Source organism: Stomoxys calcitrans, chromosome 3 (genome assembly GCF_963082655.1).
Source record: "Stomoxys calcitrans chromosome 3, idStoCalc2.1, whole genome shotgun sequence".
In the NCBI taxonomy this organism is placed as follows: domain Eukaryota; kingdom Metazoa; phylum Arthropoda; class Insecta; order Diptera; family Muscidae; genus Stomoxys; species Stomoxys calcitrans.
The window spans coordinates 7,652,526-7,667,523 of record NC_081554.1 but is presented as its reverse complement, the minus strand read 5'-3'; the positions used below and the strand labels follow the sequence as shown (position 1 = coordinate 7,667,523).

Sequence of the window (14,998 nt, the reverse complement as noted above, 5' to 3'; positions counted from 1 at the left end):
TCATTTTTCACGACTCCTTTTTTTGAAACATTACGATAAAAACAATGATAAAATAACAATTTTATTAAAATTTTGTCATTAGTATGAGGGAATGTCCTTTTGAATGAAATCTGCAAGGTTTTCTGCTTTAAAATTTATTATCTAAAAAATTTAATCTGCGAAAAATTTCGCGAAAAGCGAATATAGTGCCAGCCTTTAAGCGCAGTGTGTACCTCTGGCAAAATTTTCGTTACCATAAGAAATGCATTGACATATCCTAAACGAAATTTTCGTTGCCAGTACCGTTACAGAAAATTTCGCTTGCTGGTACGCAGCTCAAAAAATTATTATAAATCGATGTTTGTCGCCATCTTGTTTTCTACACAATTATTTTTCAGTGGCGACATAAATGTCTTGGCTGCAACCGAAAATTTCGCTGGAGGTGCATACTCAGCTTTAAGTATGGTACTTTGTTCGCTTTTCCCGACATTTTTTCGTGATTACTTCCCATAGCTTTTGAAACAATTGTAACAAAAATATTGTGTTATAATTAAGATTTTTGTAGTGTTTCAACAAAGTGATCGCGAAAAACATGTGTTTTCAACTGTGATAAACGAACAAAGTACGAACCAGAACTTTTAAAAAGTGTTTTTTGTTTTTCTAATTGTAATAGTAACGGAGTACCCTACAGTCTGCAGCGGGGAAATATCTTATTATATAATCTAAAAAAGTAGGTTAGGTTAGGTAAGAGTGGCAGTCCTTTTACAGACTCATTTAGACAATTTTAAGTCCATTGTGATACCACAGTAGCGACAGACCAAGGCTTCTGGCAGCACGCTACCAACTCGGCTACTGGGGCGCCTTGATCTAAAAAAGTAACCAAGAGCTGATTTTTAATGCGCATAAATTATAAAAGTTGTAAGTTAAAGCTGGTTAAATCATAAAGTTGTGAAATTTATTTTGGGGTTGCTTTCAGCCGAATGACAACAAAACCATCTGATTTTTTAAGGTCTGTTCGTGTACTTTTCCAGGAAAAATTTTCCAGAAAAAATATGCGGGAGAGCAAGACCCTTGGTAGGTAAGCTCTCTCAGTTGCAACTGCAAATTTGCCCATGAACATTCCACTAAGGAACTGGGGCAAACTTCTCACTTATCCCTAAGTGCTGTCCGATTCAAATTTTAAGCTCAAAGATAAGGGGCCTCCTTTTTATAGCCGAGTCTGAAAGTCGTGCCACAGTGCGACACCTCATTGTGGCGAAATTTTAACATGGCATAGTACCTCACAAATGTCACCAGCATTAGGAGGGGATAACCACCGCTGTACATTTATTTATATGTTCTCGCCTGGATTCGAACCCAGGCGTTCAGCTTCTTGGGCGGACATGCTAACCTCTGCACTACGGTGGCCTCCAAAAACTCTCTCAGTTACCAAACTTAAAAATTTTGCTCGCTCCCACGTACTATCCTGCTTTCTTCTACTGGCAAATAAAGCACAATTTGTGCAAATTTGTCAAAAGATATAGAGCACGCTCTAATCGAAAAATAACGAAATATGACTGTCATATGTATGTGAGAAACTTTAACGAATGCAAATTTTGACATGTCATAAGACAAAAGCATATAGGGTAATAGCAGCTTTAGGAGGACCATATAAGTACAAATCTTCAAATACTTGTTCCAGCACGTTACGCAAATCAGTGGTGTATACGTGCATGGGCTGAATTAGATCAAATCACAACATATAAAATTCAAAAGAAAAATTCAGTGATCGATCCCAATAAAATAATTGATGCATTGTTTATAGAAGGATTAATATAATTCCTCTTTTTTTGACTTTAATTAAAATGGCAGAATACGACTCTATATGCCAGGTCGTACTTCCGAAGTTGGTGTCCCCACCAACCGTAAATTAAAACACGTGTAATAAAATTACAGAATTAAAAACAATGTACAGTTATAACTGTACTGAGTATAACAATGACTAAGCACCGAATCCCGAAGCGTCCACTTCAGATGAATTCTAAATGCAAAGTGCTTCAAATTTCGCAATTGGCATAGATAGCTTTGTACTTTTATGTGCCTGCCTCAATCAGAGAAATTAGTGGTGACATAAGTTTAAATATGTTGTCCCATTACCAATAATAAGTTTTATGCTTAAAGAAACATTTAAATTAAGACATTAAATTGAATGAATGGTTTATTTCTAAAAAGCAGTGACATATGTCGTCTTACCTTATACCAACAATTATATTCACGGATTTCGTTATGACTAGCATTGTACGATATAATTATAAAATCAAAAGCTTTTTAATGTGTTTTGTACTTCTCTCTCTCTCTCTCTCACACACACACACACAAACATACACAAACTCTCACTTCTCTCAAAAATGAAAATGGAATTATTATGGTGCTGGTGTGATTAGTTAGTTACAGATATAACATTGATGTTGTTAATTATTATGTTGATGCTGATAATAATGACGTTAGCCACAACCAATTGCTAGCGGCTGCAAATACTTTCATGCCCATAACCACCATGTGGAAGCTCAGAGTAATAAACAAAACAACCATTGCATTACGTTTACAGATGATGTAAAAATATTTTAAATAATTATTACAGACAATTTATTTCATTTTCATATTTCTTGTTTAATGTGTTTTTTTTTTGTTTTATTACCAAGTACGCCTAAAAGTATTTTTGGAAAACACCTTTCATACAGGTAGGTAGGTAGTGTTAGGGTAAGGGGGCGAAAATAATGCGAATTTAGAAACATTTTTTTGTTTTGGAATCTTTTGCTTTGTTTAAAACTGACGATATTCATTTAACATGTATAATCTAGTGAGAATAGAATTAAAAAAAAATGGCACATTAACTAAAATATACATGATAATAATAATTGTTAAGTACAGTACATAAATACATATATTTATGAAGTACATTCATAGTTTGTATCTTTGGTAGATTAAGGAATTTTGTTAAAATATTTAGATATATTTTTTTTTGCTTTTTTTTTTCTTGTATTTTATAAATACAATTTTTAAAAAATAAAACCCATGGTCACTTCATACAATGTTTATGTTGTATAAATTAAATTTAATCTGTTTCACAGCCAAAACACAGATTATAAAATAAATTTTGTAAAACAAAAATAAGACTTCACTCACTTCATCGCGATTTTCGATCAATCGGCAAACAAAAAGGTAATCCTTAAAGAATACTGGTTTTAATACAGAATGTTAATGCTAGATCTAACAAAAACATTTTTTTTAAATGTTTTGCTCTGAATAGAAATTTGATAAGTAAAATTTTTAAAATCTCAAATGACAAAATCAAAAGCATCACCAAACTAAAGGGCCCTATACCTGTACAAGATGTCCAATTCAAAGATAGGTTTCAATGTTTCTTCTATATCAACTTGTAAACACCTATTTGCACCATAGTTTACATGAATGTTTGAAGTCATAACAGGAGACAACATGGCAAGTTGGAATGAAGTTGCTCTTTTTATGACATAAAATCGGGATATCAGTTTAAATAGCTCCTCGACCGTTATCTTGTTCTACACGCCATTTTCGAATTTTTTGAGCTGAGATCAATTTTTGTGACTTTAAGACAATATCTTTCAGAATCTTCAAGAAAAGTTCACGTATCTCATATAGTTTTTAAGATATGTAGATGTTGTACATATGGCAAATATACCCTATTTCAATGCATACTGCAAACTTCAAATGCGTTAATCTCAAAATCCATCGCGGATAAGAGGGGCTAGCATTATTAAAAAGTTCATAACAAGAGGAATTCGTGGATAGCCAATGGAATAAAGGGGTGGTTGGCAATAAAACTAAAAATATAAACCTGATACGATCCTTTACAACATAAGAACGTTTATTCCTAAAATAAATCAGGTTAGTCTTAAGCTTTTAAATTGTAGAAGACATTGCCTGGTATTGTAAGTTTTAATATATGTTTGTTCTTCTATTCAGAGCAAAAAAAAAAAAATTGTTTTGTTAAGAGTGTTGTATTGAAAAATATCGATACCTTAAAGAATGACACCGGTATTCATAAAACTTAATGTAGATTTGAAAAAGGTATATTTGGCAGATTTCATTTAGAGAACTGTCAAATAAGCCTATATTAAGGCTTCATAAAGTTTTATGAATAAGACCGTGAGATTTTATATGAAATTACTATTATGCATCGAAAAAAAAAAAATGAGCGCAATAAAAAAATTAGTTAAATCTATCAAAGTTTTGTAGAGTGGAATTAATTGTTTGGCATATTATGCATTTTTTATTAAGCTGATAATTAATTAAATATGGGTTTAAAATGGAGCATTATTGTGATGAGCGCAAAGCTCATGCTAAACTACTAATTAAAAATAAAAATGAAAACGCGGTAAAAGTCCGCTTAGTCTAACCTAAATACCCAACAAAACTGGATTTTCGTCTGCAGTGCTGACTTGTGTTACCTACGTTTTTATGGTAAGTAACAAGACGACTGTACGGTAGCCCTTGGATAAGTAGCAACAAAAAAAATTTAACAGATGATCACCTTTAACGTCATTTGCTTTCAAAATTTCGTTTCGTTGTTCGTTAAAAGCGCTAAAAATTTCGTTCTTATATTAAAGAACTATTGAAAAAACACTTTTCTTAAAGGCAAATTCAAAGGCTTTTTTAAGGTCCATTGGAATTTTAGTTTTTCAACGCGAATTTAACGGTTCATAACTTGGCTAAAGGGAGTTCGAATGTTTGTAAGTTAAGAAGAAGTGACCTTAAGGAACTAGTAGTTATAAAAGACCTTAGTTGAATACCTGCTTCTATAATAAGAGCATAGTATGACTTTTTTTCTAACCCAAAAACCTCGGTAAAATGGGCTTCGAAGAAACGACCGCCCAAAACATATGACTCTTTACCTTCTTTTTAGTGGTATATTTCGACATTCGTACTGGCAAATATAGTGGGTGCCTTAAGTGGATTATCCACTACTTACAGACTTAATTAAAATGTCCTCTTAGTTAGATTTAGTGTTTTCAAAAGTCGTTTTACAAAGTTTGTAAAGTATGTACAAAAACTTGTAGTTGTTATACATGTATATATTGTACATAATGGCGACATTTGTAGCGGTTTTTTGAAACTCTACAAATGTTTGAAAAATAAAGTAACTAACATTTTGAAAGTCAGTTAAAGATTAGGAGCCCTACAATCGAACGCAGTCAAATATTAATACCGACGGCCTTAACCGCTAAATGTTCAGTGGGTCTTAAAAAGATTTATTTTCAATCAAAAGACATCGCATGGGATTTAGGGATGGTTTTAGTCGAAAAAGTGGTCATTAGAAGTGTACACAACAACAGTTGGTTAAACAACAAAAAAATTATTCCAGGTGCCAAACTTCAAGATGGCGCTCTTAAATAACTGAAAAAAATAAAATTCCTTAAAAACATCCTAAGCCAGCTTAGAATGTTATAACTTTAAGGTATCGATATATATGTCAAAATTATATTTAAAATAATGTATGTATGTATATGTATATTCTTTGTAATATACAAGTAAAAACCGAACGACTGCTCGATTTATATGGATACATAAATTAATGTAATAGCGTGCGCTTGTCGTGAAGTTCTAAATAAAAACTCTAAATAAATCAAAGAATCGAATATCCATCTATCCAATAGAAGTACGCGTTCGTTTTTACGAGTTTTTTTGCTAAAAATATATCCTAACTCATCAATACTAAACAATTAAAATGAAATGAAGAATAATCAATGGCTTGCATTTTTTCAATCACACGTTGAATATGAGCGAAACTCAAAATTCAACTTGGGTCGAGGAGATTGTATGGCGGCTGTGGCCGCTGTTTCGCTTTCCACAACCTTAGGTGAGGCAGTTAAAACTTCAACGATTTGCACATCGTTCTCATCGTCCTCACCATTATTGTTAAGCATACACTTTTGATCGTTTGTGGATTTTAGAGATTCCGAAGATTTACTGTTGCCAGATTTGCTGCTTTCCACCATTATGTCGGATATGATTTTAATTTGTTTATTCAATAGTTTTTGACGTGTATTGGCCTCCTGAAGAGGTGCCGCCCCCACTCCTGCTGCTGCGGCCATCTCATTGGTTGATATCATCAAAGGTGATGAAGTCATGGGGCCAGTTCGAATTGAGACTAATGCCCGATTTAGGTACGCATTATTGATACGACCACTGCCTCCAGTAACCGCAGTAGCTAATGGAGTTTGGCTATTTTGGGCAGCAGCAATTGCTGGAGCAGTGAAGTTTTGTGGTAGCTGCTCATTGCCGGGGGAGGGAGTTTTCATCGACGCCTCATAACCATCTTCATCGATGCTGTAAGTCATGCGATTGAAAAACCCTTTACGTTTTATGTTCAGTGACAAATTGCCACCGTAAGCACTGGCCTTGAAGGTATTCGCAGCAACAGCTGTAGTAGCATTGCTTGCGTGTAGTTCTGAAATCGTATCACGTACATATGTGGTTTCGTATGTTGGACAAGCATATTCATTGTTGTTTATATTATTGGGATTTTTATAACTAATACTTATATTATTATGTACATTGCTGTTAGTTGCACTTGTTGTTGCTGTTGCTGGCATGGTAGTGTTATTAAAGTGGTTAATTATTGGTTTGGAATCTATCTCACTTATTACATTACTAGAAATAATTGTAGAAGTGGAAGTGGGAGTAGTGGTTGTTGGTGTAGTATCTGATGTAGTTGTAGTAGTAGTGGCAATACTTGAATGTGCAGCATTATTGCAAACAACACGTAGCGTTAATGATGAAGAACAAGCTTTCGAATTGGAATAGGAGAAGTAGGGAGCAGTAGTAAAAGTAGTAGGATTTGTGATAGCTGAGTTATTTGTAGTACCGCTACAAGTAGCATGCGTTGTTTTTACCTTATTACGTACGATAGCCGGAAATTTTTCGCAAATTCTCTGCCATTCGTTTGGCAATGCCCAGGAATGAGGACTTTTAGCATAATAAAGCAAATGCTCATTTTGATGGACGATTCGTGCTGAAAAATAAAATGAAACGAAAATTTAGTTATATGAATTAATATGTTTTACGAACATCCCATAAAGAATTTGCGGGAAGACTTCTCCATGCATAAATGAATTACATATATAATAAGGGGGACTGTCATCCGTCCGACCTTCATGACTTAACTCGAAGAATCTGCTTGCATGCCGCTAGGAGGTCGATAGTTCCCAGTTTTATCTTACTATCTGTACTATAATTCCATGGAATCTTTGTGCCCCGTAACAGGTGAATTTTAATCTGTTTAGACATTTTAATGAAAGATATGCGATATGACAGTCAAGTGGCTTTTAATAGAACAAAGAAATGGTGTCCTGGATGTCTAACATTACATGTAACCCTTCCATCCACCACTTTTTTAATTCCAAGGTTCTCCGCTTGATACACATTACAGTTTATACAGACAATTTACATATACGGATCTCTTCTTGTCTTCACAAGTTTTCGAACGTTACTTTTTTTAAATATCTACAAACACGCAGGGGCTGTCCCCAATAAGGATAGTTAAGGATCATAGAGGAGAAAAATTGTCAATTGTTTATTGACATTTGTTTTGAATTTATACATGTCATAGATGGCGGAGAAATTGACATCTGCCAGAAGACAATTACACATACAAACCGTCCGTGCAAAAAAATAATTCTCTCGATAGTGCATGGTCCGATCAGCTGGCCAAATCCTCTGGTCAGCCAACTCCAGGGACGATTTTGAGGCTCCAGCCCATATATGCGGACTATTGAGAGGGAATGAAATATTTCTTACACCGCTTAAGAAAGCCCAAATACTCGACAATTCGATTTCATGTTTTGATGAGGGACTTCACATTGTATCTCCATGCCCAGAACATCAAGAGCATCTGACTGCTCGGTATTTACTCCGTCGATATATATTCACCCTAATTCCCGTTGTTGGCGAAAATTAACAGCAGTCGTAGTCGAAGGCGAATTTCAGATTTAATGGTATATTCTAATTTATTCGCCTTCTACAGTTTGATAATAGAAAAATATTTTGGTAAATAAAATAAATAACACAAAAGTAGATTCCATACTCTTTCGACAAACAAGCGCCATGAAGTTTGGAATGCAATTAACTTACATATCGACCGTTTTCGTCAAATTTGACAGTCGAATTCGATTTATGTGATATCAAAAATGTTTCGTCTTCGACAACCATAATACTATTTTAAAAAAATTTTTCGACATTCGACTACGCCATTGCCAACCGAAATAAGGGGGATTAATGACTGTAAAGTGTCAGTGAATCGTTTGTGAGACAACAAGCAGCAATGGGTCTTGCATGCATTAAAATCCACTATGTTCATTCTACAATACACGGAAATGACCAGCAAATCCCGGCAGAGTGTTACGTCCATACTCCGTCTCCTGCCTTCAATCTCTCGAAGACTCGGCCTATGGTCGAATGAAAAAGAATGACAGAGGATTGTTCTTATCCGCGAACGAGTAGATCGGATGCAAGGTCAGACCCAAGACATTGTCAATGAAAATAAGAAAAAGAGGGAGAAAGGACAGAGCCTTGTGGAACTCCTGCGGTCAATCTATTGTGCGATCTCTAAGAAAGCACGACCTATGAAAAGATTGCGTTACCGACGAGCGATCGTTGAAAAACACTTGCATAAAACAAGTGTCGATATCCCATCCGGGTCCAGCAATCTATTAACGTCGAGATCTGCAAGAAACCTTTTGATTCCACGTGTTCGAAACTATATACAATTAAAATTATTTTCTTCTATAACGTTACTATCAAGAAAGCTTATCTTCCAATTAAAACTACAGAAGAAATCATTGAAACCTGCTCAACGAGTTTTTTTGTACATAAAAATTGTCCGCTTTGGGGCTGAAGAGAATGCGAAAAAGTTGCTAACATTTGGTGCTATGATCGGAGTTTCCAAGAGGTGCAAGCACATTAACTTTGTAATTTTCACGGTGCCAAGTTAAGAAAAGATCAAGAGTATTAATTTGTTGCCCTTCGACACATCGAATGTGTGTCGGTTCATTCACTGGCTGCGTCAAGTCATTCTGTACGGCGAAGAGAGTATTGACCCTCCGGATTCGTGTGGCCCGAATGGCTAAGATCCCTCGTCCTTATATTTTCTTAGCTCAGCCTTATAGATGTCGTGTGGTGCTTTTGTGGCTTTCGTCCTGTTGAAGAGTTTTCTGCAGTCCTTCCTTAGACCAACCAGCTCTGGGGTCCTCTATGGCGGTTGTTGTTTGCCCCTTGGCTTGGCGCTAGGACATGCTGACACAAGCGAGTCGTTCGGGCCTTCGTGATCCGCTTGACCATTATTTCTATATCCTACGCAGTTTGCACTTCAATTTCTGGTCAAGAAGGTATAGACGTGCAAAATTTGTGCCGAAATTTATCCCAATCCGCATTTCTTCTGTTTAGCCGTAGTCCCTCTGCAAGGCTGAAACTAATATAATGATGATCAGAGAAGCTGTGGTCATCCAACACTTCCCATGTAGTCGATAGTTTATCAAGGAAGTGCTCAGCAAGAACTGCTGAGTCATCTCCTAATTCCCCAAGCCCACCGCTTCTATAGACCTTCAGTTTCAACTTGTTGAATCCGTAGGATATAACTCCTTCAGACTTGTTGAGGTCTGCGAGACAGCCCGAGTTTAGTAAGAATATTGCATATCTTACTAGTCCTGTCCCTAGTGACATTTGTAAAGTTTCTTGGACTCAGCTTCCTTTTGTTCGCCCTAGTTCTTTTAGGCATGGGATGCCCTCCAGGTGACCGCAGCCTTTTGAGTCGCAACTGCAGTGCAGTTACCGAATCTAGACGTGTAGTCTTTGGGGTAGCCTATGCAGCAAATCCCCGAGCCCAATTTAAATTTATTAAATTCAAAAATTTTTTTTTTGAAAAAATAATTTTTTTCTTGGCTTATTTTACGAAAAATTATATTGTTGTTTTTGTATTTCTATAGTACTTTGTAGAGTCAGAGCAATCTGTAAACATTATTTTTTCAATGAAAGTTAGTAACATACAGCCAATACATACGTGTAAATGTTCCCCAAGTCACTGATGCGAAAACGCAACACCTATCGAAAATGGGTTAAAGAATTTTCAACTTTGACGACTGAAATCGAGCGTCATTCTGACTTACGTTCGTTAAGTAGTGTTTTAAGGCGTCAAATTAAAAAAAATGTTAAACTTTTGCGCTACGCTTTTTCGATATTCGTTTGCAGAGTTGCATTTTTGCAAAGCAACGCTCCTCAGCGCGCTCATTCTGTTTTGGCCTTTGTGTTGATTTCTTTTGTAAAATTTTTAAGAGAAAGAATGTGCGTGTCTGCTTTTGTGTGTGCTATAGGCGTTTCTTGTGTTGTTGTATTCTAGTTTGCTTGTTGATGTTGTTTGTTATGCGTATCGATTCGAAACATTCGATACTGAGAGTGGATTTTATTTTAGATCTTATTTTTTTTTTAAATTATTTGTTTTGTTTGTTTCTTTGTGTGGTTATGTTCCATGCATTTGTTTCTTTTATGTTCGCATGAAGTTATGAAAACTCCTACAGTATATTTTTTTATTTAAACTCTTCCCAACATAAATTTCACTATAAACGACATGGACGACAGAAAAAAAAATTGGGTACCGAATGCCGGACATCTGAAGATCGGGTAAATATTTGTTTTTCCAATTAGAAAAACTGGGGGATAAAGAGGAAAACTCTTCAATTAAACGATTCACATGTGAAATTGGTCGCTAAGTAAAATTGTAAAGATGTCGTCCTCAAGAGGCTTCGGATCTACGTGTGAAATTGGTCGCTAAGTAAAATTGTAAAGATGTCGTCCTCAAGAGGCTTCGGATCTATCTTATGCGAAGTTGCAGAAGTCCATTCATTTCATTATTTTTATTTTTTTTTTTTTTGATTTCACATTCAACAATCTTTGCAATCTTATCCTTAGACTATGGGGATTTGATGGCATACAATTAGTGCGAACAGCATTTTTAATATATATTCTAACTGATCATAAAAAATGGAATAAAATAAAAAAAAATCTGAACATGAATCTTAATAATTAATATATACTCACTGGTTGCGACATTATTATTGGCAGCAATGCCAACTTCACTTTTTTGCCTGACGATTTGTGTGGCTGCAGGGACTGGTGCTTCGGGAGTGGAATCCTTACGTGAGAAATGGCTTCTACGAGATCGAGCCAAACCATTGCTTTGGGAAGCTGATTTGCCTGAAATAACACCAATTATCAAAATATGTTAAATGGTTTTTGCATTGAAGCTTAACTCACTTAGATTATTACCATCAACAAAAACATCATCATCGCCATCTTGATTATTATTGCTGTTGGCGGAGGATATATAATTGAGACCAATACCACTATCTGTAGCTAGTGGAGGCGTAGCATGTAATGGTGTACCCATCATAAATTGAGGAGCACCAGTCATTGGTGTGGTTGGTGTGGAAATAGGACTGGTCATAGAACCATCAAAAGCTGCCCCAGCCTCCATAGAAGCTAAGAATTCTGCACTGCTAAAATAATCATCCAAAACCAGTTTGGCTACCTTTTGGGAAGAAATCAAAGGAAGATGTCAATAGAAAAAAAGAAACTACAGCGAGGTGATGGACATTACCCGCACTAGATCGCAGCAGTCGCCAGTGATCTTAATCACATGTTGACCAACGTTACAAGTGAACTTGTATTCACCTAAAGAAGCATCATTTGTTGAATATGAATGCAACAACATTTGCGTATGTGGACGAATCTGTTTACCAGCAACTGCAGCAGTATTTGCTACGGGTGTTGAAGAGCTCAAAGCCTGAACATTTGCGAGTTGTTGTTGAACCATCTGTTGGGATGCAGCAGCAGCAGTCATAAAGTTTTGGGCCGAATTGAAACTTAATCGATTAGCTAGGTTGCTTGACACTGGCGTTCGTGTTTGGACTGCTTCATCGGAATTAGAGGAAGCCAAAGAGGAACAGGAACCACCACCGCCGGCATGGCTGCCCATATTCGGATCCAAACGTACCGGAGAGGCATTACGACGTATAGTGTCCTCGATCAACTGCTTGGCATAACTTTAAAGAATATTCAAATCTTCAATATAAGCTAATATCTAATGCATAAATGCATTTTGTCACATACTTTATTTTGTCCTCAGCCGGACCAGTAATTTGTACCAAACGCTCCTTGGCTCCAGGATTGACTTTGTAATTTAATTAAAGTTAAGTGAAATAATGTTATTAATTGGTTATTCATTACACAGATGAAAGCGATATGAATGTTTGTAATGCTACATTCAAATAATTTAAGTCGTTTGATATTAAAATGATTTGTATAGGACGTGATTTATTTGATTCAAATGCGGGCTAGCTAGATAGAAAATAGAACCGATATTCGTTTTAGTGATGATAAAAACATATTGGTAGCAAATCGCCGTCGACCCCTGACAACCAATAAGATTTAAGTCAAATATCATGTCTGTGTTGATTAAAACTCAAGCTCGAGGCCGAGTAAAATCGTTTTTTATTTATTTATATCTAATATTTCATCGTTTATTTGAAAGACATCATCCGCGATACTACTTTATAATATGGGAAAACAGTTTGCTTAATCAAATAGAATCTTGCAATTTTATTAATCTTACAACAGTGATAAACTCTGCGGTTTATTTTGTACTTTTTTGGCGGTGTTGTATGTTTAAGAAATTTCTAACATGCTATTCTATTTAGCAACTTTTTTTATTTTAATGTTGTATCCCCGCTGATGGATGTCCAAATCCATCAATTGTAACTATAAGTGTAAACGTCTCTATTATCGTTAATAAATAAATATTGGATGTAAATAAATATTTAAAAAAAATCAACTTTACTTGGGCTCGAGTTTAAGTTTTAATCAACACAGGAATAATATAACCACACAGGCCGAAAAACAAACAACTAACATCTATAGATTTAAGTCAAACTTAGTAGAAGAAGCTTCTTAATTAATTCTCTTTAGTTTAAAGGCATGTAGCAATTAATCATAACGATTTGCAATAATGCCATAAAATTTCGAAAACCTTGATATGGTCAAATACTAGGAACCATTTTGTCACTTACATCTCGATTGCACTAAAGATGAAACATATGGCCTCTATACGTTTACTTTTAGTGTCGGTCAACGTTTTTCCGAAATGTGTATTTTTCCACATTAGCTAGAGAATCCGCTATTTTTTTCAAATAAAACATTTTCTATAGCTTTATAAAAATGTTATGTGATAAAATGTTATATGATTAGGTATGCTCGAAAAATTACATGTGAGAAGCATAAAATAAAAGCAGTCAAATTTAACAGTTATGTACAGTCGAAATCGTATAAATGAAACGCTAAAAATGCATCAGCTTGTTCCCCTTATCCACAATTTTCAGTTAAACGTAGTTCGGATTAGTGCAAATCATTTCTAGTTAAGCGATAGAAGCATAGGTGAAATCGGATTTTCAGCAAAGTTTTAATTATGTATGATATAACTTTTCAGTTGAGCTCTTTAAAAATCATCAGCGAAATGCTAAAATATGTTTTTAATTAGGTTAATTTTTCCACATAGAATTCGAAAGAAATAACTTCATATACAAAAGGAATTTGGGATTTAAAAACTTTTGCAGTTAAGCGAATATTCCGTTAAGTTTAGTGTAGTTTTTATGGGACAGATATATTTGTTGATTATTTTTAAATCGACCTTATTTATTCAATATTGTTGTTTTTAATTCAAGCTCGAGGTCTTTCCAGTTTTTCTCTTTTCTTTATTATTTATGCATCGATATTTCCCATTTCAGTGAAATGCATTTTCAAGATATGATCTATAACAAATTAAATTTATTTTTAAACCATTGACATCACTGTTTCTATTTTTTATTTAACTTGCATATCTAAAGGAGAACCAAAACAAAAACTGTATAGTTATGCGACCGTCTTCAACAGTAGTTGTCTGCTTAGCTACTGTTTTGTAGTTTCTCTAATTGGAATTTGTTCACTCGTTGTACCAACAGTCAGTCTATAGTTGCTCTCGCATCCCTCTGTATTGGCTTTGTAATTCATGCGTATTGTTGTTGTCGTGTTATTGATGTGTAGCGTTTTAGTATTAGTCTCTTGTTGTAATTTATCTCGTTATCTATGATTCTTACTCTCTCTAAATCTGGCTCATGGTGTTCTGTTGCAGTGTTCTGCTAATGCCGTTTTTGGTGTGTGTTTCTACTCCTTGATTTAATGTCATATTTATGCCCTGCCAGTTTAGTTTTTAGTTTATTTTTGGTGGTTCCGATATATAATTTTTGGAATCCGATTGTTCCATCTCCATTGCATTTGATTTGGTATACTACATACGATTTCTCCATATTATCTAATTTCGTCTTTGTATCAGTAAATAGAGATCTAAGTGTGTTTGTGATTTTGTGTGCGATTTTATATTTTATTTATTTATTTATTTATTTATTTATTTATTCGCATCTTTGCAACACTAAGCCTATTTGGCCAAAAATTCGCATTGCATATGTAACAATATGCCTAAGTACAAAAATAAAACTTAACTCTCACTAAAATCTAAATTATGAACTATTCTTATTTGATTACAAAAAAAAAAAAAGAAATGGTTATTATAGGCTCCCCAGCCAATTAAAAACAAAACAGGAATAATGAAAAGCATCTAATCCTATGATGTTAGCAACAACATTCATGAAAGAGGAAAAAAAAAGAATACTACAAGCGTAGAAAATGGCACATGTTCAGAAGCGGCAGCAAAAGCATATGGAAAAAGAAAAAAATAAGTCAATTAAAAAAGGGACAAAAAGCAGAAATCAGGATTCCTCAAAGTTAAAGTAACCTGTAATTTTCAATCGAAAAGCATTGTTTGAATGAGAAAAAATTCTCAAATCAATAGGTAAAAAATTCCAGCACCGAGCAATACGTACAGCGAAAGACTTTTCGTATGAAGAACATGATATCCTAG

At 34.8% G+C, this 14,998-nt stretch overlaps 1 protein-coding gene across 4 annotated transcripts in view; it reads right to left on the bottom strand.

Annotated features, from left to right (window-relative positions):
* The window catches only part of LOC106092127 (eukaryotic translation initiation factor 4E-binding protein Mextli), a 36,740-nt gene that overhangs the window by 3,177 nt on the left and 18,565 nt on the right, over window positions 1–14,998 (bottom strand). For 2 of the 4 annotated variants that reach the window (XM_013258898.2, XM_013258916.2), the window contains 5 exons: window positions 12,160–12,220; window positions 11,648–12,092; window positions 11,305–11,578; window positions 11,089–11,244; window positions 6,894–7,012 (listed from right to left, as the gene is read on the bottom strand). In XM_013258898.2, the coding sequence (XP_013114352.1) occupies window positions 6,894–7,012; window positions 11,089–11,244; window positions 11,305–11,578; window positions 11,648–12,092; window positions 12,160–12,220 (1,055 nt within the window). The remainder of the gene's footprint in view (window positions 1–6,893; window positions 7,013–11,088; window positions 11,245–11,304; window positions 11,579–11,647; window positions 12,093–12,159; window positions 12,221–14,998) is intronic. The other 2 variants (XM_013258910.2, XM_013258907.2) reach the window with 2 other exon arrangements.